The sequence below is a fragment of the Salmo salar genome, chromosome 04 (genome assembly GCF_965601325.2).
Source record: "Salmo salar chromosome 04, fSalSal1, whole genome shotgun sequence".
In the NCBI taxonomy this organism is placed as follows: domain Eukaryota; kingdom Metazoa; phylum Chordata; class Actinopteri; order Salmoniformes; family Salmonidae; genus Salmo; species Salmo salar.
The window spans coordinates 93,436,012-93,462,764 of NC_138294.1; the positions used below are offsets into that span (position 1 = coordinate 93,436,012).

The following is a 26,753-nucleotide window of genomic DNA, read 5'->3' on the forward strand; positions in this document are numbered from 1 at the left end:
GTGGTGTGTTGTGTCGTGGTGTGTCGTTGTGTGTCGTGGTGTGTCGTTGTGTGCCGATGTGTGGTGTGTCGTGTCGTGGTGTGGTGTGTCGTGGTGTGTCGTGGTGTGTTGTGTCGTGGTGTGTCGTGGCGTGGTGTGTCGTGGTGTGTCGTGTCGTGGTGTGTCGTGTCGTGTCGTGGTGTGTCGTGTCGTGGTGTGTCGTGGTGTGTTGTGTCGTGGTGTGTTGTGTGGTGTGTCGTGTCGTGGTGTGTCGTGTCGTGGTGTGTCGTGTCGTGGTGTGTCGTGTCGTGGTGTGTCGTGGTTTGGTGTGTCGTGTCGTGGTGTGTCATGTAGTGGTGTGTCGTGGTTTGGTGTGTCGTGTCGTGGTGTGTCGTGGTTTGGTGTGTCGTGTCGTGGTGTGGTGTGTCGTGGTGTGTTGTGGTGTGTCGTGGTTTGGTGTGTCGTGGTGTGTCATGGTGTGGTGTGTCGTGGTGTGGTGTGTTGTGGTGTGTCGTGTTGTGTCGTGACGTGGTGTGGTGTGGTGTGTCGTGGTGTGTCGTGTCGTGGTGTGTCGTGGTGTGTCGTGGTGTGGTGTGTCGCAGTGTGTCTTGTTGGGTTGTGGTGTGTCGTGGTTTGGTGTGTCGTGGTGTGTTGTGGTTTGGTGTGTCGTGGTTTGGTGTGTCGTGTCGTGGTGTGTCGTGTCGTGGTGTGTCGTGGTTTGGTGTGTCGTGTCGTGGTGTGTCGTGTCGTGGTGTGTCGTGGTTTGGTGTGTCGTGTCGTGGTGTGTCGTGGTGTATCGTGTCGTGGTGTGTCGTGGTGTGGTATGTCGTGGTGTGTTGTGGTGTGGTGTGTCGTGGTGTGTTGTGCCGATGTGTGGTGTGTCGTGGTGTGGTGTGTCGTGGTGTGTCGTGGTGTGGTGTGTTGTGTCGTGGTGTGTTGTGTCGTGGTGTGTCGTGGTGTGTCGTTGTGTGCCGATGTGTGGTGTGTCGTGTCGTGGTGTGGTGTGTCGTGGTGTGTCGTGTCGTGGTGTGTTGTGTCGTGGTGTGTCGTGGCGTGGTGTGTCGTGGTGTGTCGTGTCGTGGTGTGTCGTGTCGTGTCGTGGTGTGTCGTGTCGTGGTGTGTCGTGGTGTGTTGTGTCGTGGTGTGTTGTGTCGTGGTGTGTCGTTGTGTGTCGTGGTGTGTCGTTGTGTGCCGATGTGTGGTGTGTCGTGTCGTGGTGTGGTGTGTCGTGGTGTGTCGTGGTGTGTTGTGTCGTGGTGTGTCGTGGCGTGGTGTGTCGTGGTGTGTCGTGTCGTGGTGTGTCGTGTCGTGTCGTGGTGTGTCGTGTCGTGGTGTGTCGTGGTGTGTTGTGTCGTGGTGTGTTGTGTGGTGTGTCGTGTCGTGGTGTGTCGTGTCGTGGTGTGTCGTGTCGTGGTGTGTCGTGTCGTGGTGTGTCGTGGTTTGGTGTGTCGTGTCGTGGTGTGTCATGTAGTGGTGTGTCGTGGTTTGGTGTGTCGTGTCGTGGTGTGTCGTGGTTTGGTGTGTCGTGTCGTGGTGTGGTGTGTCGTGGTGTGTTGTGGTGTGTCGTGGTTTGGTGTGTCGTGGTGTGTCATGGTGTGGTGTGTCGTGGTGTGGTGTGTCGTGTCGTGGTGTGTCATGGTGTGTCTTGTTCGGTTGTGGTGTGTCGTGTCGTGGTGTGTCATGGTGTGTCTTGTGGTGTGTCGTGGTGTGTCATGGTGTGGTGTGTTGTGGTGTGTCGTGGTTTGGTGTGTCGTGGTGTGTCGTGGTGTGGTGTGTCATGTCGTGGTGTGTCATGGTGTGTCTTGTTGGATTGTGGTGTGTCGTGGTGTGTCGTGGTGTGTCGTGGTGTGTCGTGTCGGGTTGTGGTGTGTTGTGGTGTGTCGGGGTGTGTCGTGTCATGTCGTGGTGTGGTGTGTTGTGGTGTGTCGTGTCGTGGTGTGTTGTGGTGTGTAATGGTGTGTCTTCGTGTGTCGTGGTGTGGTGTGTCGTGGTGTGGTGTGTCGAGGTGTGTCGTGTTGTGGTGTGTCGTTTTGTGTCATGGTGTGTCGTGGTGTGTCGTGGTTTGGTGTGTCGTGGTGTGTCGTGGTGTGTCGTGGTTTGGTGTGTCGTGGTGTGTCGTGGTTTGGTGTGTCGTGGTGTGTCGTGTCATGGTGTGTCGTAGTGTGTCGTGTCGTGGTGTGTCATGGTGTGTCCTGTCGTGGTTTGTCGTGTTGTGTCGTAATGTGTCGTGTTGTGCTGTGTCATGGTGTGGTGTGTTTTGGTGATGTGTGTTGTGTTGTGTCGTAATGTGTCGTGCTGTGCTGTGTCATGGTGTGATGTGTTGTGTCGTGTTGTGTCGTGTTGTGTTGTTGTGTGTCGTCTTGTATCATGTTGTGTTGTGTCGTGGTGTGGTGTGTTTTGGTGATGTGTGTTGTGTTGTGTCATAATGTGTCGTGTTGTGCTGTGTCATGGTGTGGTGTGTTGTGTCGTGTCGTGTTTTGGTGTGGTGTGTTGTTGCGCTCCCTCCTCTCTCCTTACCTCCCCTCCCACCTGGCTGTCTCTCCTCAGAAACGGCGAGTCGGTCTGGTGGTTTCATTCAACCAACACCAGTCTTATTACAAGCCACTCACTACAATAATGCACCACTGGCTATATATATACTAACTTTTTACTCGTTGGGAAAAATACATTCCACCAAGTACTAGAACTCCTCTAATGATTTGGCCTTCCACTAGAAAACACTGGATAAAAGATAAAAGACAAGAAAAACTAAATGGCTAGATACCAGCTTTCTGTAAAAGTCTATTTTTCCATCTATGTAACATGCTGTAACATCTATTAGGTTGTTCAATGTGTGTAACGCCCTGACCATAAAGAGTTTTTTTTTGTTCTTTATTTTGGTTAGGCCAGGGTGTTACATTGTGTGGGCGTTCTATGTTCCTTTTTCTATATTTCTTTGTTTTGGGCCGAGTAGGGTTCCTAATCAGAGGCAGCTGTCTATCGTTGTCTCTGATTAGGAACCATACTTAGGCAGCCTGTTTTCCTTTGGGGTTTTGTGGGTAGTTGTTTCTGTTGTGTGGTTTGCACCGACAGAACTGTTGGCTTTCGTTTTCCCTGTTTGTTTTTTGAAGTGTATCATTAAAAATCATTATGACCACTTACCACGCTGCATCTTGGTCCCCTCTTCCAGACGATCGTTACAATGTGGTTGTTTTGGTAGTCGTTGTGTCCAGCCAGGGCAGTGACGTTGCCATGTCAACATATGTGACTGACTCATTGTCTACCTCTCTCCTTTGTAGAACCTTTGTATTTTTTTCATTCATTTATACATGTTTTAAAATGAACAATTTGTGTATTCATGTGTTGCTATTTTGATATTTGTATTTTGTTTCTCTGTGCTCATCACATGTTTTTTTTTATTTGCACTAGGGCTGTCAGAGTTAACTGATTGACTCGAGTAAATGTTTTGTAATTTGTGGCAAAAACAATTTCAGCGCGATTAAGCGCATTTTTTGAAAGCTTTGAAAATACAATGAAAACATCAACAAAAACGCTAAAATGTACAAACTAGTTGACATTGTGTGGTTTCTCAATTTACCTAATTTTGCTCACCATTACCTAAGCCAAAATCAAGATATTCTTGTAGTCTTTTTTTATCTTAAATTACAAATTGTCACGTCCTGACCAATATTTAGGTATTATTTGTATTTTGCACTGCTAGTTATAGCAGTCATTCGTCGTTCTTGTTTTCTTGTTTTCTCGTGTGCACATTCATTTAATAAATTAAGATGATGAGCACTAACTCCTCTGCGTATTGGTCCACGTTCTCCGACGATGATTTCGCTATATCGTCTGACGACGAAGATTTCTGTGACACAAATTATGAATTTGCAATTAATCATAATCAATAGCAGCAAATCCTGCACGTTAACGCGCAATTGATTTTCATTGCCCTAATTTGCATATGATGTTTTGATATTAATAATTTACATTTCCGTCCTCTCTGTGTTCATGGCAGACGGAAGCAACCCAGCTTTTTCTTTTCATCCACAGTGATGATAACTTTATTTATAAACAATTTCACATACACTGCCTACAGAAAGTCAACACCTCCTTTAACTTGTTGCCTTACAAAGTGGGATTTAAATAGATGGAATTGTATTTTTTTTTATTATTATTGATCTACACAAAACACACACAGTACCAGTCAAAAGTTTGGACACTGTCACAAATCCCACCGAATCCCCTGCCTGCTCGAGCGGCGCTCGGCGGTCGTCGTCGCCGGCCTACTAGCCACCGCTGATCCCTTATTCCTTTTCTGTTTGTTTAGTCTTATTGGTTGCACCTGTTCCCTATTGTGTTCTTGATTTGTGTTTATTTAAGCCTGTTTAGCCCGCCCAGGTTTGTGCGGGATTACGTTTGCTGTTGTGTTTATTTTGGATGTGCTGGCTTAAGCCTTGTATTCTCTCTCCGGACTGTTTTGCACGTTGTACTGGCTTGGTCATTTGTTTTACGCGCCCGTTTGTTTTGGCGTTGACCGTTTTGTGCCGGGAAGAATAAAGGTCGTTGTACTTCACCTCTGCTCTCTGCGCCTGACTCCTACCACCACTCCTAGTATCCTGTGACAGACACACCTACTCATTCCAGGATTTTCTTTATTTTTACTATTTTTCTACATTGTAGAATAATAGTAAAGACATAAAAACTATGAAATAACACATGTGGAATCATGTAGTAACTAAAAAAAGGGTTAAACAAAAACAGATTTTTATATTTGAGATTCTTTAAAGTAGCCACCCTTTGCCTTGATGACAGCTTTGCACACTCTTGGCATTCTCTCAACCAGCTTCACGAGGTAGTCACCTGGAATGTATTTCAATTAACAGGTGTGCCTTGTTAAAAGTTAATTTGTGGGATTTCTTTCCTTCTTAATGAGTTTGACCCAATCAGTTGTGTTGTGACAAGGTAGGGGGGGGGGGGGTATACAGAAGATATCCCTATTTGGTAAAAGACCAAGTCCATATTACGGCAAGAACATCTCAAATAAGCAAAGATAAATGACAGTCCATCATTACTATAAGATATGAAGGTCAGTCAATCCGGAATATTTCAAGAACTTTTAAAGTTTATTCAACAGCAGTCAAGTGCTATGATGAAACTGGCTCTCATGAGGACCGCCACAGGAAAGGAAGACCCAGAGTTACCTCTGCTGCAGAGGATAAATTCATTAGAGTTATTTGCACCTCAGATTGCAGCCCAAAGAAATGATTCACAGAGTTCAAGTAACAGACACATCTCAACATCAACTGTTCAGAGGAGACTGAACAAGGCACACTTAACCAGCATGGCTACCACAGCAGCAGTACGCCATCCCATCTGGTTTGAGCTTAGTGGGGACTATCATTTGTTTTTCAATAGGACAGTGACCCACCACACCTCCAGGCTGTGTAAGGGCTATTTGACCAAGAAGGAGAGTGCTGCATCAGATGACCTGGCATCCACAATCACCCAACCTTAACTCAATTGAGATGGTTTGGGATGAGTTGGACAGCAGAGTGAAGGAAAAGCAACCAACAAGTGCTCAGCATATGGGGGAACTCCTTCAAGACTGTTGGAAAAGCATTCCAGGTGAAGCTGGTATAGAGAATGCCAAGTGTGCTAAGCTGTCAAAACATTTAAAAAAAATGAGTGTGTCCAACCTTTTGACTCGTACTGTATATTTAGTTTTATTAATACAAATGTAATATCTAAAATACAGTTATTGGATAAGTATTCACCCATTTGTTTAGACAAGCCTAAATTAGCTCAGAAGTAAAATGTGGCTTAACAAATCAGATAAGTTATATGGACTCACTCAGTGTTAAATAATACTGTAAGGGGTGCGTAACTGGTGGCAGGGAAGTCAGACGCAGGAGAGCAGAACTGGGTAATAACCGGAGCAGTTTAATTATCAAAACCAACGGCATCCAGAATAACAAAATATGGGTACAAAACCCGTCGCGCACCAGTCACAATGTGCACAAGCACTTACAACAAACAATTTCACACACAGACATGGGGGGGAACAGAGGGTTATATACACGACAAGTAATGAGGGAAATGTGAACAAGGTGTGTGGGAAAACAAGACAAAACAAATGGAAAATGAAAGGCGGATCGGCGATGGCTAGGAGACCGGTGACGTCGACCGCCGAACGCCGCTCGAACAAGGAGAGGAACCGACTTCGGCGGAAGTCGTGACAAATAGGGGTTGATATGATTTTTGAATGACTACTCCTTCCTCTGTCCCCCATACATACAACATCTGTAAGGTCCCTCAGTCAAGTATTGAATTTCAAGCACAGATTCATCTACAAAGACCAGGGAGCGTTTTGAACGCCTTATAAAGAGGGGCATTGATTGGTAGATGGGTAAAAATAACAAATCAGACCATTTAAGAATGGTCAGGAAAATAATTAAGCTGTGGCTGATGTACAGTGGCTTGAGAAAGTATTCACCCCCCTTGGCATTTTTCCTATTTTGTTGCCTTACAACCTGGAATTAAAATTGACTTTTTGGGGGTTTGAATCATTTGATTTACACAACATGCCTACCACTCTGAAGATACTAAATATTTTTTATTGTGAAAAAAACAAGAAATAAGACAAAAAAAACTGAAAACTTGTGTAACTATTCACACACCCAAAGTCAATACTTTGTAGAGCCACCTTTTGCAGCAATTACAGCTGTGAGTATCTTGGGGTATGACTCTATGAGCTTGGCACATCTAACCACTGAGGTTTTTGCTCATTCTTCAAGGCAAAACTGCTCCAGTTCCTTCGAGTTGGATGGGTTCCCCTGGTATACAGCAATCTTCAAGTCATACCACAGATTCTCAATTGGATTGAGGTCTGGGCTTTGACAAGGTCATTCAAAGACATTTAAATGTTTCCCCTTAAACCATTCGAGTGTTGCTTTAGCAGTATGCCTTGGTCATTGTCCTGATGGAAGATGAACCTATGTCCCAGTCCCAAATCTCTGGAAGACTGAAACAGGTTTCCCTCAAGAATTTCCCTGTATTCAGCACCATCCATCATTCCTTCAATTCTGACCAGTTTCCCAGTCCCTGCCGATGAAAAACATGGTGTTCTCGGGGTCAAGAGAGGTGTTGGGTTTGTGCCAGACATAGCGTTTTTCTTGATGGCCAAAAAGCTCAATTTTAGTCTCATCTGACCAGAGTACCTTTTTCCATATGTTTGGGGAGTCACCCACATGCCTTTTTACGAACACCAAACATGTTTGCTTATTTTTTTCTTTAAGCAATGACTTTTTTCTGTCCACTCTTCCGTAAAGCCCAGCTCTGTGGACAGATACTCTACCCAGCTCTATGGACAGATACTCCAATCTCTGTTGTGGAGCTTTGCAGCTCCTTCAGGGTTATCTTTGGTCTCTTTGTTGCCTCTCTGATTAATGCCCTCCTTGCCTGGTCTGTGAGTTTTGGTGGGTGGCCCTCTCTTGGCAGGTTTGTTGTGGTGCCATATTCTTTCCATTTTTTAATAATGGATTTAATGGTGCTCCGTGAGATGTTTAAAGTTTCAAATATTTTTTTTATAACCCAACCCTGATCTGTACTTCTCAGGTGGCGAGCTCCTTGGTCTTCATGGTGACACTTGCTTGGTGGTGCCTCTTGCTTAGTGGTGTTGCAGACTCTGGGGCCTTTCAGAACAGGTGTATATATATATATACTGAGATCATGTAACACTTAAATAAAGTCCACCTGTGTGCAATCTAACTAATTATGTGACTTCTGAAGGTAACTGGTTGCACCAGATCTTATTTAGGGGCTTCAAACCAAAGGGGGTGAATACATATGAATGCACCACATTTCAATTTTTTTCTTTTTTTTTCTTAAAGAAGTTTAAAAAAAAATCACTTCACCAATTTGGACTATTTTGTGCATGTCCATTACATGAAATCCAAATAAAAATCAATTTAAATTGCAGGTTGTAATACAACAAAATAGGAAAAATGCCAAGAAAGACGAGTACTTTTGCAAGGCACTGTATTAAACGGTAGCTAGCTAAGTGCACAGACGCAATGCACACAGCACTAAGTACTTCCTCCAAGCTAACTGTAGCTAGTATTGACATTATAATTAAATCACAACGGATTAGATAGTTTCCATGAAACAGCTGTCTGTGTTTGCTTCATAGTTAGTGCTGTGTCCTTAGCATTGCAGTGTCCTTAGCTAGCTACACTTTATAATATACATTCAAAAGTATGTGGACACCCCTTCAAATGAGCGGATTCTGCTATTTCAGCCACACCCATTGCTGACTGGTTTATAAAATCGAGCACACCACCATGCAATCTCCATAGACAAACATTGGCAGTAGAATATTGTATATTAACGATATGAAAGATGCTTGTTCTTGCCTTTTGTCTTTATCCGGATGACTCTACACTTCTGGTGTCTCACAAAAGTAAAACTATGATGGAGAGCATACTTAGCACAGAGCTTACTAACATTAGCCAATGGCTTAGAGATAATAAGCTATCTCTGCACTTAGGGAAAACTGAAGCGATTATTTTTGGATCCAGACCTAATCAGAGTGGAGTTAAGGGGTGAGGTGTTGACTACTAAAACCTCTGTTAGCTACCTGGGATGTATCCTTGATGGAAGCTTGGGGGGTGTGAGCATGGCCAATAAAGTGGTTAATGCCAGGACTAAGTTTTTGGCTAAAAAGTCCAAGCTCCTTGATAAGGATTCCATGAAAGTGCTAGCTACTGCCCTCATTTAATGCCATTTTGACTATGCTAGCACTTCCTGGTTTGGGGGCTTATCTAAACTTGCGAAGGGGAAGCTCCAGATAGCTCAGAATAAGCTGATCAGGGTAGTATTGAAGGAGAGTCCACGTACTCACGTAGGCAGGAGCTGCTTTCAGGAACTAAACTGGCTGCATGTTGAGGCGTGTTAGGGATGCATACAATCATAGCATCAGATCAGGTGTTGCTGATGTGTGCTTATACATGTTCAGGAGTAATGCTGGGAAACGTACTTTCCTGTAAACTGGAGCCTCAGAATGGAATGAGTTGCCTCTGCCTATAAAAAACAACGTCCTGTCTGAGCAGCTTTAAAAAAATCAAGTAAAACTATGTTTGATGTCCTCTGTGCCCATATGAATAACCCCTATGATGTAACTGGAATGATGAGATAGATGTTCTTCTTCTCTGTTTTTGTTTTATTATTTCACTGCCGTACTGTGTTCCATCTTGTCCAGCCATCTTGTCTCAAGAGGACCACAATGGAAATCAGTCCCAGACTTTATTGTGTGTTATCCTCCATGATTTAACTCATGTGCATGTATGGGCTTTTTCAAGTGTTATGTGTGCTTGTTTTTTAAAATGGTCGGATTATTAAACTAAACCAAAAAAATTGCCTTACTGAAGAGCTCAGTGACTTTCAAACTTTCACCTTTCCAACAAGTCAGTTTGTCAAATTTCTGCTCTGCTAGAGCTGGCCCGGTCAACTCTAAGTGCTGTTATTGTGAAGTGGAAATGTCTAGGAGCAACAACGGCTCACAGAACTGGACTGCCGAGTACTGAAGCGCAAAGCGTGTCAAAATCGTCTGTTCTCGGTTGCAACACTCACTACTGAGTTCCAAACTGCCTCTGGAAGCAACGTCAGCACAAGAACTGTTCGTCGGGAGCTTCATGAAATGGCTTTCCATGGCCGCACACAAGCACCAGATCACCATGCGCAATGCCAAGGGTCAGCTGTAGTGGTGTAAAGCTCGCCGCCATTGGACTCTGGAGCAATGGAAACACGATCTCTGGTGTGATAAATCATGCTTCATCGTCTGGCAGTCCGACAAACGTATCATACAATGACATTCTAGACGATTCTGTGCTTCCAACTTTTTGGCAACAGTTTGGGGAAGGCCCTTTCCTGTTTCAGCATGACAATAACCCTATGCACAAAGCGAGGTCCATACAGAAATGGTTTGTTCAGATCAGTGTGGAATAACTTTTTTTGTGAGCCAGGCCTAATCGCCCAACATCAGTGCCCGACCTCACTAATGCTCTTGTGGCAGAATGGAAGAGCAATGTTTCAACATCTAGTGGAAAGCCTTCAGAATAAAAATATTTCCAAAAACATGCATCAACAACATTGTAGTGACTCCACAATAAAATAACAATACATATATTACATAGTATATCAAGCTGTCTCACTACAGAAACAGGAGATAGACTCGTGTCCTGTCCAGGGGGTGTCCTGTACATCAAGCTGTCTCACTACAGAAACAGGACATAGACTAGCGTCACCATGTTGACTCCCGAACCACAGGCCTCTATTTTAGATCAGGGCCTATTTTCACATTGAGTCAGTGTAGGAGTGGTGGTCTAGGATCAGGTCTCAGTGTTGGAGAGCTGGTCTAGGATCAGGTCTCAGAGTAGGAGTGGTGGTCTAGGATCAGGTCTCACTGTAGGAGTGGTGGTCTAGGATCAGGTCTCAGTGTAGGAGTGGTGGTCTAGGATCAGGTCTCAGTGTTGGAGTGCTGGTCTAGGATCAGGTCTCAGTGTAGGAGTGGGGGTCTAGGATCAGGTCTCAGTGTAGGAGTGGTGGTCTATGATCAGGTCTCAGTGTTGGAGTGGTGGTCTAGGATCAGGTCTCAGTGTTGGAGTGGTGGTCTAGGATCAGGTCTCAGTGTTGGAGTGCTGGTCTAGGATCAGGTCTCAGTGTAGGAGTGGGGGTCTAGGATCAGGTCTCAGTGTAGGAGTGGTGGTCTAAGATCAGGTCTCAGTGTAGGAGTGGGGGTCTAGGATCAGGTCTCAGTGTAGGAGTGCTGGTCTAGGATCAGGTCTCAGGGTAGGAGTGCTGGTCTAGGATCATTATGATCTACAATACAAAACTGGAAGGATGCAGTTTAAAAGTATTTCAACAAAACAATAGACTACAAAATTCAGTAGACAGAGAAACAGACCATCTGTTTTTCCTATCTTGATAACGCCTTGTTTCTAAATATCTCCTGAGTAACAGGCCTGGATCATTAGCTTCTCTGTTCCTCTTCCTGTAAAGACAGGTGGAAAGAGGGAGAGAGACAGATCAATAAAGAAAAATGGATGAACAGAGACAGAACTGGTGGGGAAACAAAGAGAGATCACTGTTTGCACCCTCCATTAACCAGAGAACACAGGCCAAGAGGAGGAAGAGGAGGAAGAGGAGGGTTCCCTCCACCGTCACATGACCTTCCTGATTTGTTTTATTCAAAGTGGTGTCTGTGGTCGTATACCAGACATTTATGTCTGAGAGGAAATGGACCGTTAGGGACTGAGTGTGGCAGGCTGTGAGGGTTTGTCCCAAACGGAAGCCTATTCTCTATATGTAGTTCACTACTTTTGACCAGAGACCATTTGGGATGGAATGTAATAATGTGGCTGAGTGAATGTGCCTGCCTTCCTGACAAACTGTTGCATTAGTCCTGGCCTACATCCTGTCCCATTAGTCCTGAGCTATCTTCCTGTCCCATTAGTCCTGGCCTATCTTCCTGTCCCTGTTGTATTAGTCCTGGCCTATCTTCCTGCCTCTGTTGCATTAGTCCTGGCCTTGCTTCCTGTCCCATTAGTCCTGGCCTATCTTCCTGTCCCTGTTGCATTAGTCCTGGCCTATCTTCCTGTCCCATTAGTCCTGGCCTATCTTCCTGTCCCATTAGTCCTGGCCTATCTTCCTGTCCCTGTTGTGTTAGTCCTGGCCTATCTTCCTGTCCCTGATGTATTAGTCCTGGCCTATCTTCCTGTCCCTGTCCCGTTAGTCCTGGCCTATCTTCCTGTCCCTGTCCCATTAGTCCTGGCCTATCTTCCTTTCCCTGTCCCATTAGTCCTGGCCTATCTTCCTGTCCCTGATGTGTTAGTCCTGGCCTATCTTCCTGTCCCTGTTGTGTTAGTCCTGGCCTATCTTCCTGTCCCTGTTGTGTTAGTCCTGGCCTATCTTCCTGTCCCTGTTGTGTTAGTCCTGGCCTATCTTCCTGTCCCTGTTGTGTTAGTCCTGGCCTATCTTCCTGTCCCTGTTGTGTTAGTCCTGGCCTATCTTCCTGTCCCTGTTGTGTTAGTCCTGGCCTATCTTCCTGTCCCTGTTGTGTTAGTCCTGGCCTATCTTCCTGTCCCTGTTGTGTTAGTCCTGGCCTATCTTCCTGTCCCTGTTGTGTTAGTCCTGGCCTATCTTCCTGTCCCTGTTGTGTTAGTCCTGGACTAGACAGGTGTGTGCCTTTCCAAATCATGTCCAATTAATTGAATTTACCACAGGTGGATTCCAATCAAGTTGTAGAAACATCTCAAGGATGATCAATGGAAACAGGATGCACTTGAGCTGGAGTCTCATAGCAAAGGGTCTGAATACTTAAGTAAATAAAGGTATCTGTTTATTGTGTGGCAAAGAAGGGGGTCGAGTGATAAATGGCAGATATGTGAGGGCAGAACTAATAAACGGGCTCTGCCCGATCACTAAAATGGCCACCCCGATCAGAACTACAGATCACAAAATGGCCGACTGCCAAAACTACAATTCCCAGAAGCAAGGGGAACCCTCAGAAGGTAGAGCCGACCCACAGATAAAAGGTCAAGAAAAACCTGGCTGGCTGGCTCTCTCTCACCGAATGCAGCCAGCCAGCCAGCCAGCCAGCCAGCCAGCCAGCCAGCCAGCCAGCCAGCCAGCCAGCCAGCCAGCCAGCCAGCCAGGACTTTGGAATGCAACAATCAGGAATCTGAAGATCTCTTGCTAACTTCAAACACAGAAGCGCTTGGTGAGAGAAAGAGGTATTTTATTATTTCATAAACCTTTTGCTGTTTAACATGTAATATAATGTATTTAAAAATGCAAGAAACAGTGAGATACAGTAAATTACATTTAGAAAGATAAAAATTATAAAATAAGGCCTACATACATAAACAAATTAGAAACTGAACAAAAAAAATCTCATAATATTCTTAAAGTTTAAATGTTTATTTTATTTAACCTTTATTTAACCTATATTTAACTCGGCAAGTCAGTTCAGAACAAATTCTTATTTACAACGACGGCCTACCCCGGCCAAACCAGGACGACGCTGGGCCAATTGTGATCATATACAACTCAAATATATCAACCACCTTTTTACTGAAGCATGTGTTTGTTTTCTATGATTGTGTTTTGCTTTTCGTGTTTCACTGTGAGTATTGAGGTGAGTATTGAATTTAGAATTGAGGTGAGTATTGAGGTGAGATTTGAGGTGAATATTGAGGTGAGTATTGAGGTGAGTATCGAGGTGAATATTGAATTTAGAATTGAGGTGAATATCGAGGTGTGTATTGAGGTGTGTATTGAGGTGAGTATTGAGGTGAGTATTGAGGTGTATATTGAGGTGAGTATTGAGGTGAGTATTGAGGTGAGTATCGAGGTGAATATTGAATTTAGAATTGAGGTGAGTATCGAGGTGAGTATCGAGGTGAGTATCGAGGTGAGTATTGAATTTAGAATTGAGGTGAATATTGAGGTGTGTATTGAGGTGTGTATTGAGGTGAGTATTGAGGTGAGTATTGAGGTGAGTATTGAGGTGAGTATTGAGGTGAGTATTGAGGTGTATACAGGGCTCCTCTGTAAGGGAGACCTTGGTCTCAGCATGACTCCCTGTCAAAATAAAGGTTAAATGAAAATAGGAGTTCAAAACATTATCCCAGGACAAACGAAAGGCTTCCCAGACAAGTTCTGCATATTCTCAGAACTGTAAAGGAGAGAGCAGAGGCTATTTGAGCCTTTACTGGACAGTGAATACAAAAACAATTTCCCATCTGTACAGGACATTTGTTTTACAATAGTTACAATAACACTTTTACCTGACATTAAAATGGGCCGTTATTTATTTGGTGTGTGTATATTTATGAACGATGGCCAGCCTTAGGCTGGAGAAATGCTCACTAACAGGGATGCAAACTAATTTGTGCATTTTAGAGCAATAAGCTTTTTGTGTGTACGGACCATTTCTGGGATCTTTTATTTGAGCTCTTGAAACATGAGACCAACACTTTACATGTTGCGTTTATATATTTGTTCAGTATAATTCGAACGATAAAAGACAAACCAAACACAATTAAAAAAAAGTAAAACACATCTGGATTCTGTGAACTACAAAATGAGACGAAAAACACCTTGGCACTCTGTTAAATGAGACAGATTATTTGACGGATGTGTGACGTCATTCATCCTTACACATTAGCGTGTGATCGTTTGTTCAGTTGCATCCTTCTCCCCATCTAATCCCTCCGATTACAACTGCCCCGATAGTCTAGTCCTGCAGCAAAACGCTTGCTTGAGAAATTTGTACAATTCTTATTGAAGATTATTATAAGTAACTTAGTGGATGTTCTATCCACTAATAACAAGTATCAACAACATGGGCACCTCGAAAATAATATTTAAAATATTATTCTCAATTGTCTGTAAATGTTTCCAGATGTTTAAAATGACCAGTAAATTAGAGTGGTTGTGAAAGATGGCTGTAATTGTGGGCAGGTTTGTGAGGAAGTTTGCGTACTTTTGTCAAAAAACTTGTAAAAGATTCGCTAATTACTTCCCAGATGAAGTCCACCAAGTCGCATAAGAGTTCCCAGGCAGTTCTCAGCCTATCGCTGTAATTTGTATCGTTATCTTTTAGTTCTCGCATGATAGCGCGCGCTTTGCCGACAATCTCACCAACATAGGCTGTGCCACCATTGACTTGTACCATTTCATCTACCTTCGTAAACAACTCCCTAACCTGCCGTTCGTTGTTCCTGGATTTGTTGTTGAAGATACAGTATCTGCCACCACACATTTCCACAAGAGTTTTAAGATCCTTGTTTTCCTGTATATTTTGTTCAATGTTTTGGCTGCTGAGTTTATCACCATGTGTGAAAAGAACCACTGCATATTTCAAAGCCTCCTTACCAAATGCCTTTTTGAGTAAGTAAATTATCTCATCATCGTTCTTTTCAAACCTGCCCAGCTCAACCACTAAGACAAAAGCATGCAGCCCCTCTTCAGCGAGCAGGCAACTCTTCATCATCTCATTAAACACATGCTGAGGAGTGCGTTTCCCCTTGGAGAGGCCAGGTGTGTCTATCACCTTGACTTCCCTTCCTGCCACTAGTGCTGATTTGGCCTCACTGTTTTCTGTTACTGAGTTAAAGCTACAGTCAGACCTGAACTGCTCTGATCTTCTCAGACCCAAAATGGTGTTCCCCGATGCACTCTTCCCAACTCCACTTCTGCCCAGCAACACAATTCTTCTCTCAGGTGAGCTTTCCGTGGTGTTTTCTGAATTCATGTTGGAAGCTGATGAAGGAAAGGAAATTTGTAAAATAAAATAAAAAAAAACAAGTTGAGTTAATTGAACGACTGATACTGACAATTGTCTCAATTACAACAAGACATTTCCCCAGATGTTATTTTCTTTTTTCAAATGGAATACATACTTCAACATACTTCAACCCGCTTGTATTTGACAACAGTTTCTACAGCAACAACATATTCCAGTACTTACCAGTCTTTTGGAGTGCTTCTAGTTTGGTCAGAAGTTTGTAAACCTGATCACGACTCTCAATCTTATTGTTGAACAGATGGCACCTCCCCTGAAATGTCATCACTGCTTCACGGAAGTCTTCAGCTCCTTCTTCTCGAATCATTTCATCCACTGTCAGCTCTTCTGCCATGTCACCATGCGTCAAAAGGATACAGCTTCTTTTCATTCCATCTTTACCAACTATGTCTTCAATTCTCTCCACAGCTTGTTTCTCTTCATTTGTGAACCTGTCCACTTTAATTATCACAAGGAAAACACAGGGGACAGGAGATTCCATGGCCATCTTGCACTCTGCCTCAATCAGTCCATCAGAGCTGTTGGTACTGAAAATACCCACAGTGTCCACCACAGAGATTTTACGATCATTAATTATGCACATTTCTTCTGCACATTCTTTTGTCACAGAGACTAAACTCCGTTTGGATAGAAACGCTTTACTTCCCAGGATGGTGTTCCCTGATGCACTCTTCCCAACGCCTGTCTTGCCCAACAGGACAATCCTAAGGTCTGGTGACTCTGCCATTCTTGACTCAGCCATCACTTTCGTCTTAAGATGTCCCGAGGATCACTATAGAAAACAACAACAAGCGTTAAGCACCTTCAGCAGGTGGAGGTGAGTCATTGATGAGGTTTGCTGAATGAACTGTGAAAAATATTGTTTGTTTGTTCATCTGAAGAGAATAAAGTAGGATTTTCCATATCGATCTATCAATGAAAATGGGGAGGAAAAAACGAATGATTTCCCACGGATAGTCTCCATCTGGGATTCAAACAACAACAACAACAACATGGCCACCCAGCCATGTTTTGTTGTTGTTAAGAGCTGAGGGACGGGGCTGCAGAAATGAAACACCTCAAATTCATAGAGCTATGGATGCAATGATTGACCATCCATCATATCAAAATTACAGTTTTAACCATGTTTTGAGGCTATATAGTGTTTGTTTACATGTAGTTTGTTTACAAACATTGTAATAAAAAACAAACTTATATTTTGGGTTCTGATGGGGTGCGACAGTTGAACTAAGCTCATGAGGCATTTATAAAGTTATACAGTATTCTTCAAGAATCAATGGGTACAAATCATTAATGTATACATCCAAAAATGGGATGTAGCAACTGCTGATTGCCCCTTTAAACTAAAGTTACTTTGGAAAAAATAGTTAACTAAATCCCAAACTTTTTTTGATAAATTATCATATGACAGTCTGAATTGTCAGACCACAAATTGCAAGAACACGTTGGAGTCGATGTTAACGTTAAACAGAATGTGTAAATTAGCCTATTAAAACACAAAACATATGTTTTAAGTGAGAATGAAGCAGGTCTGATGTCGAAAATGAAAAGCACGTTATTGCCTACAGATTACATTTTTGCTTAAAAAAATAAAAAATAAAAAAAACAGTGTGTAGTTCGCGGTAATGTTGGTTCTATATTAACACTTCCAGACAGTCGCCAAAAATGTTAAATATCAATAACGAATTCACCGTTTGTCTCAGAAACATCAAACTATGTATTATATATATTTATTCTATAAATGTCTAGCATACTTTTTACAACTTTTGTTTTGAATAAAAATTCCTGTTTTGATTTGATAGTAGTAGTCCGTCTAGAGGGCGTGTGGTCAAAGTTCTAACCAATCTGTTATACCCTATTAGATGGAGCCTGGCATAAAAATTCTGCACCTTCAGTCATATTAAATTAGATTACAGGGAAAAACTACAGGATGAAGGCGACAGGCCTGACTAACAAACTAACAAAGAAGACAGGTGGATGGATCAAGAGGACCAACATGGAAATAAAACTGAACCATAACATACATACAGTTGAAGTCGGAAGTTTACATACACCTTAGCCAAATATATTTAAACTCAGTTTTTCACAATTCCTGACATTTAATCCTAGTAACAATTCCCTGTTTTAGGTCAGTTAGGATCACCACTTCAGTTTAAGAATGTGAAATGTCAGAATGATAGTAGAGAGTGATTCATTTCAGCTTTTATTTCTTTCATCACATTTCCAGTGGGTCAGACGTTTACATACACTCAATTAGTATTTGGTAGCATTGCCTTTAAATTGTTTAACTTGGGTCAAACACTTCGGGTAGCCTTCCACAAGCTTCCCACAATAAGTTGGGTGAATTTTGGCCCATTCCTCCTGACAGAGCTGGTGTAATGGAGTCAGGTTTGTAGGCCTCCTTGCTCGCATACAATTTTTTAGTTCTGCCCACAAATTTTCTTTGGGATCGATTTCAGGGCTTTGTGATGGCCACTCCAATACCTTGACTTTGTCCTTAAGGAATTTTGCCACAACTTTGGAAGTATGCTTGGGGTCATTGTCCACTTAGAAGACCCATTTGCAACCAAGCTTTAACTTCCTGACTGATGTCTTGAGATGTTGCGTCAATATATCCACATAATTTTCCATCCTCATGATGCCATCTATTTTGTGAAGTGCACCAGTCCCACCTGCAGCAAAGCACCCCAACAACATGATGCTGCCACCCCCGTGCTTCACGGTTGGGATGGTATTCTTCAGCTTGCAAGCCTCTCCCTTTTTCCTCTAAACATAACAATGGTCATTATGGCCAAACAGTTCTATTTTTGTTTCATCAGACCAGAGGACATTTCTCCAAAAACTACGATCTTTGTCACCAACTGTAGTCTGTTTTTTTTTATGCCGATTTTGGAGCAGTGGCTTCTTCCTTGCTGAGCGGCCTTTCAGGTTACGTCGATATAGGACTCATTTTACTGTGGATATAGATACTTTTGTACCGGTTTCCTCCAGCATCTTCACAAGGTCCTTTGCTGTTGTTCTGGGATTGATTTGCACTTTTCGCACCAAAGTACTGTCTCCTAGAGATAACAAACACGTCTCCTTCCTGAGCGGTATGACGGCTGCGTGGTCCCATGGTGTTTATACTTGCGTACTATTGTTTGTACAGATGAACATGGTACCTTCAGGCGTTTGGAAATTGCTCACAAGGATGAAGCAGACTTGTGGAGGTCTACAATTTTTTTCTGAGGTCTTGGCTGATTTCTTTTGATTTTCCCATGATGTCAAGCAGAGAGGCACTGAGTTTGAACGTAGGCCTTGAAATATATCCACAGGTACACCTCCAATTGACTCAAATGATGTCAATTAGCCTGTCCGAAGCTTCTAAAGCCATAACATCATTTTCTGGAATTTTCTTCTGACCCACTAGAATTGTGATACAGTGAATTATAAGTAGAATAATCTGTCTGTAAACATTATGATTAACCTCTGAACTGTGTGTAAATCCCTCTGCCACCTACTGGCACTAACCATTAAAAACTAGGACTTCAACCAGGCTGTCACTATGCTATTTGCTCTTGTTTTTTTTTTTTTTTTTTTTTTTTAAACATCAACTGGGCCAAATCAGCTCTACATAATTCAGCAGGGAGGTGTGCAACTACCACATTATACCCATTCTACCAGTGGAGAAACTACGTCACCTACAGAGGTATTACCTATCAATTCACATTGCAGAAAGAACTCAACTCGGCAAAAAAAGAAAACGTCCCTTCTTCAGGACCCTGCCTTTAAAAGATAATTCGTAAAAATCCAAATAACTTGCCTTTCTAACTTCGATTAGAAAGGCCTGCTCGCAGAAGTGTTTTTGGGTGCGTTTTTGGGTGGTCATTTGACCGCGGAGCCATAGATACAGGCAATGAGGCAGTGATCGCTGAGATCCTGATTGAAAACAGCAGAGGTGTATTTGGAGGTCAAGTTGGTCAGGATAATGTCTATGAGGGTGCCCATGTTTACGGATTTAGGGTTGTACCTGGTGGGTTCCTTGATGATTTGTGTGAGATTGAGGGCATCTATCTTAGATTGGAGGATTGCCGGGGTGTTAAGCATATCCCAGTTTAGGTCACCTAACAGAACGACCTCTGAAGCTAGATGGGGGGCGATCAATTCACATATGGTGTCCAAGGCACAGCTGGGAGCAGAGGGGGGGGGGGGGGGGTCGATAACAGGCGGCAACAGTGAGAGACTTATTTCTGGAGAGATACATTTTTTTAATTAGAAGTGTTTGGGCATAGACCTGGAAAGTATGACAGAACTTTGCAGGCTAACTCCTCCCCCTTTGGCAGTTCTATCTTGGTGAAAAATGTTGTAGTTGGGTATGGAAATCTCAGAATTTTTGGTGGCCTTCCTAAACCAGGATTCAGACACGGCAAGGACATCAGGGTTGGCGGAGTGTGCTAAAGCAGTGAGTAAAACAAACTTAGGGAGGAGGCTTCTGATGTTGACATGCATGAAACCAAGGCTTTTTTTGATCACATAACAAAAACAACAAATGAGAGCGCCTGAGGACACACAGGGCCTGGGTTTACCTCCACATCACCCGAGGAACAGAGGAGGAGTAGGATGAGGGTACGGCTAAAGGCTATCAAAACTGGTCGTCTAGAGCGTTGGGGACAAAGAATAAAAGGAGCAGATTTCTGGGCATGGTAGAATAGATCCAGGGCATAATGTGCAGACAGGGGTATGGTGGGGTGCGGGTACAGTGGAGGTAAGCCCAGGCACTGAGTGATGATAAGAGAGGTTGCATCTCTGGACATGCTGGTTATACTGGGTGAGGTCACCGCATGTGTGGGAGGTGGGACAAAGGAGGTATCTAAGGCATGTACAGTGGGACTATACAACAGTATACAAGGCATATTGACATTTGAGAGAGACATAAAGCGAGGCATAAAGCAATCACAGGTGTTGATTGGGAGAGTTAGCTAAGACAACAACGGGTAAGACAACAACAGCTAATTAGCTAAGACAACAACAACAGGTAAAATGGTGATGAATGGGCAGAGAGGGTCGGATAACTACACACAGGGCCTGAGTTCGGGGCTGGGGCCGACAGAAACAAAAATTAAAGAAAGGGGAGTACCATGATAAATGAACAGTCCAGCAGGCATCAGCTATGTAGCCAAGTGATCATAGTGAACAGCAATAGATGGAACAGGGAAGCCGCGAAGTAGTCATTGCTACGCAAGCACACGGGGGACACGGAGTTTAAAGTTAGCAGCCCGTGGCTCGTAGAAGCGACATCCGACAGAGGCCGGTTGAAGGCACAGCAGATGGAGTATTCTTCGGCAGACCAGTCGTGGTGGTGTGGTGGGGCGTCGTGTCGACAAAGGATCCAAGCCAGATGGCGAAAGAGGTATTGTAGTTGTAGTAATTTAGTTTGCTAGCCGGGAGATTCGCCTGGCTCACGGCTAACTGGTGCTAGCTTCGGGGCAGGGGCTTTAGCCACTATAGCCACTCAGTAGCAGCAGTGATCCGGTGCCAAGGTCCAGAGCTTACGGCAAGGATCCGGTGGAGTAGTGGATTCTAGCCGTGTTTGGGTGGAGCAACTGAGTAGGCCGGGAGGTGGGCCTGGCTCAGGGCTAGCTTCGATACTGGGTCACTCGGTGGCAGCTAGCTAGCTGTGATGATCAGGACTAATGGTCCAGGGTTTATTGCAGGAATCCGGCGTTGTAGTGGAGAGACAGTCCAATACTGGTAGGCTGGCAGGTATTATCCAGGCTAAAAAAGGGCTGGGATCTGTGCAGAAGGTAAAGGCCGCTAGCAGCGGCTAACAATGACTAAATAGCTAGTAGCTAATTAGCTGGTTAGCTGCTGATGGCTAGCTGCTGATGGCTAGGTGGTTCTGGCTGTAAGGTCCAACATTTTTTTTTAAATAGCGGTTCCATATCACATTGGGTGAGGCAGGTTGAAATTAAAATTGAAATATATACAAAAAAAGGACGAAAAATACAAAAGTAGACGAGAGGATGAACAAAACATGTCTGCACTGCTACGCCATCTTGTAAAATTCAGCTTGTCTGGGGATGACAAAGAAGGACTTCAACAAAGTCAAAATAGAAAATGATTGGAAGGGGCCTCTTTGTTGTTAAATTAGAGACGTATATATAAATGACTGTTGTGCCGTGTAACTACTTTAAAATGGTGAACTGTTGCACTAAAAATTAAGACATTGATTTGGCATACAATTTAAGATTGTAAACATTGTACAACTTTATGTAAACTTGTCTAATTTCATATAGAACAAATTGCACATGAAATTATTTCTTTAAAGTTATTACAAATAAATGCATATTTTCACTTTTTTTCTGAGACAACCACTGAATTAGTTATTAATTTCTTCATCTTTAAAATGCAATATTTGAAATTATGTATTTCTATCAAATCAAAACTGGAATTTTTCCTCAAAACAAAGGTTGTAAAAGTACACATTTATAGAATAAATCATACATAGTTTGATGTTTCTGTAACAAAGGGTGAATTAGTTATTGATTTATACAGTTTTAAATGGCTTTTGGCGAATGTCTGTTGAATGTCTGTTGAATGTCTGTTGAATGTCTGTTGAATGTGTGAATATAAAACCAACTTTACCTTTGGTCATGAAGGTTAGGTGAAAAGAGAATTGTAGGCTATTTCCTCAGGAGCAACCCAACGACCTCAGCAATTTACCACTTCCTTCAAATTGCAAATGTCTTTTTGTATTATCTTTCTCTTCCTTCCTGACTTCCCCAAGAGACAAAACCCGCGTCGAGCGCTTACTAACATCTCCGAGTGAACTACAATGTAAATATGATCCACATTGAATGCCCAATGAGACATATTGTGAACTACAGTCACAACTTGATAAACTCTCTCTCGAATTATACTGCATGTGATTATGAAAAAGAGTCACTCACTAATGATAGGCCAAGCAGCTAATGATTAAATTATCTTTGAATAACATCTTTACACTTACCTTTCATCTGACGTATGTGTTTTAGACAGAAAGATTTAACAATCTACAATAAGGTCTGGTTTTTCGGTTATCCATATAACCTACTTTCGGTTGTGACTGTTATAGAACAACTGCGCAAGAGACTTCCTCCTTTTTCTTTTACTTCTTCTTCTTGGCAACCAACTATAGGGTACATTACCGCCACCAACTGGACTGGAGTGTGGACCAGAGACGGGGAAGGACTCTGAGACACACATTAATTTAAGGTGCTGCACAGGAGTCAGAGCAGATGACTACCCTGTCTGGCCTCACTTCCTCCACCCACTCTGCAGCCTATAGTAAGGCCATCAACTCCATTGTGTAAACAGATAAATGATCTGTTGCTCTTTTTGTCACTGCTATCTTAAACTCAGGGACACTAACAGCTGCTCCTGTCCTCCCTGTTTTAGGGTCCTTAGATCCATTTGTGAATATATTCAAGAAAACATAGTATTGTGTTCTTAAATGTTCACTTACAACTGAATCTACTCCTTCCTCAACATCTCTTACCCTCTCAAGCAACCCTAGATCTATCACTGGCTGAGGGAGAAACCAAGGTGGGATAGCAGGAAGAACCACAGAGGGGCTAAACTCCCTCCCAAACAACCCCATCTCTCTCGCCATGCCATTACCTATCCACCCTAAAGCTTGTATTCAGATTTCGTTCATGTTCCCAGCACTCTAGGAGCACTTTTTCTTTTGTAGGATGTGTAACCTTATGTCCCTGTAGATTTACCCAATATGTCATGGCTAGCTGTTGTCTTAGCTATAACGGCATCTCTCCCAGCTCTACCTGCATCGCTGCCCCCGGAGAGGTCCTGAGTGCTCCACAACTTATTCTTAGGGCTTGGGTCTGGATAACATCTAGCTTTTTAAAGATGTCTGAGCTGCTGATCCACATGCTATACTTCCATAGTTCATTGATGACCTTAACAGCGCTATATATGTCATGTTCAATACCATTCTATCTGGCCTATATGTCATGTTCAATACCATTCTATCTGGCCCCCCACTCCATTCCTGACAAGCAACGCATCACATTCAATATTATTTTTCCTTTGACAACTACTCTGTTAATATGCTCCACCCGTGTCCTTTGAGCATCAAACCAGACCCCCAGGAACCTAAACCCTCCCACCCTCTCCTAACCCCTCCCACCCTCTCCTAAACCCCTCCCACCCTCTCATAACCCCTCCCGCCCTCACCTAAACCCCTCCCACCCTCGCCTAAACCCCTCCCACCCTCGCCTAAACCCCTCCCACCCTCTCATAACCCCTCCCACCCTCTCCTAAACCCCTCCCACCATCGCCTAAACCCCTCCCACCCTCTCCTAACCCCTCCCATCCTCTCCTAAACCCCTCCCACCCTCTCCTAAACCCCTCCCACCTCTCTAAACCCCTCCCACCTCTCAAAACCCCTCCCACCCTCTCCTAACCCCTCCCACCCTCTCCAAACCCCTCCCACCCTCTCCAAACCCCTCCCACCCTCTCCAAACCCCTCCCCACCCTCTCCTAAACCCCTCCCACCCTCTCCAGATTCCTTCCATACAACTTCAAGTATATTTCCTCCCCAACCTTCCTTCTAGAAAAAAAACACAATCTGTGTTTTCTCAACTGAAAACTTGAAGCCCCCCACTCCCGAGGGCCTTTCCCTGGTTTCAGGCACCACAACCACCTGCTTACAACTTCCAGGCCGTTTCCCTTCTCACCTTATTGTAAAGGCCCAATACTTTCCACATTGCAGTGTAACTGAGATGAGCCATCATGATGTAACACATCTCATCCTTCCCAGGAGATGTTACCCCACCTTTAGCTAACGCTCTCTTCGTCTCAGCCAATGTAAAATGGCCATTCAATGTATCCCCCACAATCTCTCTCTGATCCAGGACCCCCGGATGTTCTCCTCTGACCCTCTCTCTCTTCCACCCACATTCGTACAGTAGACATGATAGAATACTGATCACTAGCCACTGCAGATTCCTCCAAATCCTCCCAACTACATCTGCCTGCCATTGAACTTGAGATCAAAGTAAGATCCAGAGCAGATTCATTTCCAGTTACTGGGTCAATCCTGGTTCCCTGGACCATAATTAAGACTCACAAGCCCTTTCTCATCCAGCAGTTCCTCCAACACTTGTCCGTTTACATCCGTCCATAACTCTCCCCAGAGCGTACTATGAGCATTAAAATCCTCACACTATATTACCCATGTCTTCTATCTTGACCTTCTACCTTCCCAAGGGCCGTCAACTCTAGTCTCTTACACAGGTTGTAAAAGTTCACTAATACTAGATTCCCTCTCCCAACCACACCTCTCCCACTACATATTCCTGTTCAAAGCATGTGCGGATCATCTGTCAAGTGTCTTCACTGACATTTTCAACCTCTCCCTGACCGAGTCTGTAATACCTAAATGTTTCAAGCAGACCACCATAGTCCCTGTGCCCAAGGAAGTGAAGGTAACCTTCCTAAATGATTACCGCCCCGTAGCACTCACGTCGGTAGCCATGAAGTGCTTTGAAAAGCTGGTCATGGCTCACATCAACACCATCATCCCGGAAACCCTGCTTTGAGTACATGTTCTGGTAATCCGTCTGGCCCAGTGGCTTTGTGAACGTTGACCTGTTTAAAGGTTTTGTTCACATCGGCTACCGAGAGAGTTATCACACAGTCATCCAGAACAGCTGGTGCTCTCGTGCATGCTTCAGCCTTGAAGCGAGCATAAAAGGCATTTAGCTCGTCTGGTAGACTCGCGTCACTGGGCAGCTCGCTGCTGGGTTTCCCTTTGTGGTCTGTAATAGTTTTCAAGCCCTGCCACATCCGAAGAGCGTCAGAGCCGGTGTAGTAGGATTCAATCTTAATCCTGTATTGACGCTTTGCCTGGTTGATGGTTCGTCTGAGGGCATAACGGGATTTCTTAGAAGCGTCCGGATTAGTCTCCCGCTCCTAGAAAGCGGCAGCTCTAGCCTTTAGCTTGGCGCGGATGTTGCCTGTAATCCATGGCTTCTGGTTGGGATATGTACGTACAGTCCACTGTGGGGATGACTTCATCGATGCACTTACTGATGAAGCCAATGACTGAGGTGGTGTATTCCTCAATGCCATTGGATGAATCCCAGAACATTTTCCAGTCTGTGCAGCAAAACAGTCCTGTAGCATAGCATCCGCGTCATCTGACCACTTCCATATTGAGTGAGTCACTGGTACTTCCTGCTTTAGTTTTTGCTTGTAAGCAGGAATCAGGAGGATAGAATTATGGTCAGAATTGCCAAATGGAGGGCGGGGGAGATCGCATCTTGGGGGAGAGCTTTATATGCATCTCTGTGTGGAGTAAAGGTAGTCTAGGATTTATTTTTCCCCTAGTTGCTCATGCACATGTGACATGCTGGTAAAAAAAAAACATGGCAATTCAATAAGGAATTGGCAAGACAGTAGAAACAGACTGGCACCCGTGCTAGTGAACTGACATTAGCCAGTAGGCCTGAATAGATACAGGATCAGATTCACCTCTGGGGATCAATGTTCATTATTAACGATAATGATTATTAACGATAATGATTATTAACGATAATGACCGATAGGCCAGTATAATTCTGCATCATCTCAGCACCGAGTTAAAAGCGAAAGGTTTCAAATCAAATCACATTTTAATTGCTTCGTAAAACAACAGACTAACATTGAAATGTTAAAACTTACGGGCTCTTCCCAACAACGCAGAGAACAAGACAATAGATTAATAGAAAAGTAATAACATGTAATAATGAACCGATACACAGTACAGAGTAACTTGTCTGTTTTATTTTGTAAGTTTTATTCATTTGTATTTTGGTATAAAGAGACAATGTGCAACAATAAACTTGTGCTCCAACATTATAAAACAGTTATAACCAATGTGGTCCTCATTATAGTCATATATTTACAAAATACAGGATAGGAAAAAAGTATACCCTAAAAACAATATATACATACCAGTACAGTAAACCATACTTACATGAATGATTTTTACAATACAAACATTCCCATATTGAACATTCTGTATACAGTAACATTCATATTCTGGCCATCTCTGAAACACACTTAGGTAATTCCTTTGATGCAGTAGTATTATCCAATGGGCAGTGGCCTCCATTCGCTATTTGTGTGTATACAATGACGTCTTTTTTACCCTGCCCCTGTTCCTGCGCATTTGATAATGAGCCATTCTAAATCAAAACGAATTTTACATATTAGTAAAGATAAGATTACATTTTGAATAGTCTGATGTGTGAAAATATGATCACTTGATAAGGGAAAAGCTGTGCAGCCTGAGGCACTTTGCATGACAATAACCAGCTGACAAAATGTCATGACTGCCACAGACTTAGTAGGAAGCTCCTAATAGACCACTGAGTTGTTTTTCTTCAGAGTCAGTGAACTGGTACAA

General features: G+C 43.4%; 1 protein-coding gene across 1 annotated transcript; it reads right to left on the reverse strand.

The window, feature by feature from the left end:
• Nucleotides 1-12,737: 12,737 nt before the first annotated feature.
• Nucleotides 12,738-22,454, reverse strand: LOC106591684 (GTPase IMAP family member 7). Its single transcript, XM_014182909.3, has 3 exons — nucleotides 22,314-22,454; nucleotides 15,491-16,097; nucleotides 12,738-15,282 (listed from the first exon to the last, which is right to left on the reverse strand). Exons 2-3 carry the CDS (start codon nucleotides 16,065-16,067, stop codon nucleotides 14,444-14,446), a joined length of 1,416 nt encoding a protein of 471 aa, XP_014038384.2. The 5' UTR covers nucleotides 16,068-16,097; nucleotides 22,314-22,454; the 3' UTR covers nucleotides 12,738-14,443.
• Between the last annotated feature and the right edge of the window lie 4,299 nt (nucleotides 22,455-26,753).

Coding starts and splice junctions, on each gene's coding strand:
- LOC106591684 (XM_014182909.3), bottom strand. CDS start 16,067: ATGGCTGAGTCAAGAATGGCAGAGTCACCAGACCTTAGGATTGTCCTG. Junction 15,283..15,490: donor AGAAGCACTCCAAAAGACTG/GTAAGTACTGGA, acceptor TTCCTTCATCAG/CTTCCAACATGAATTCAGAA.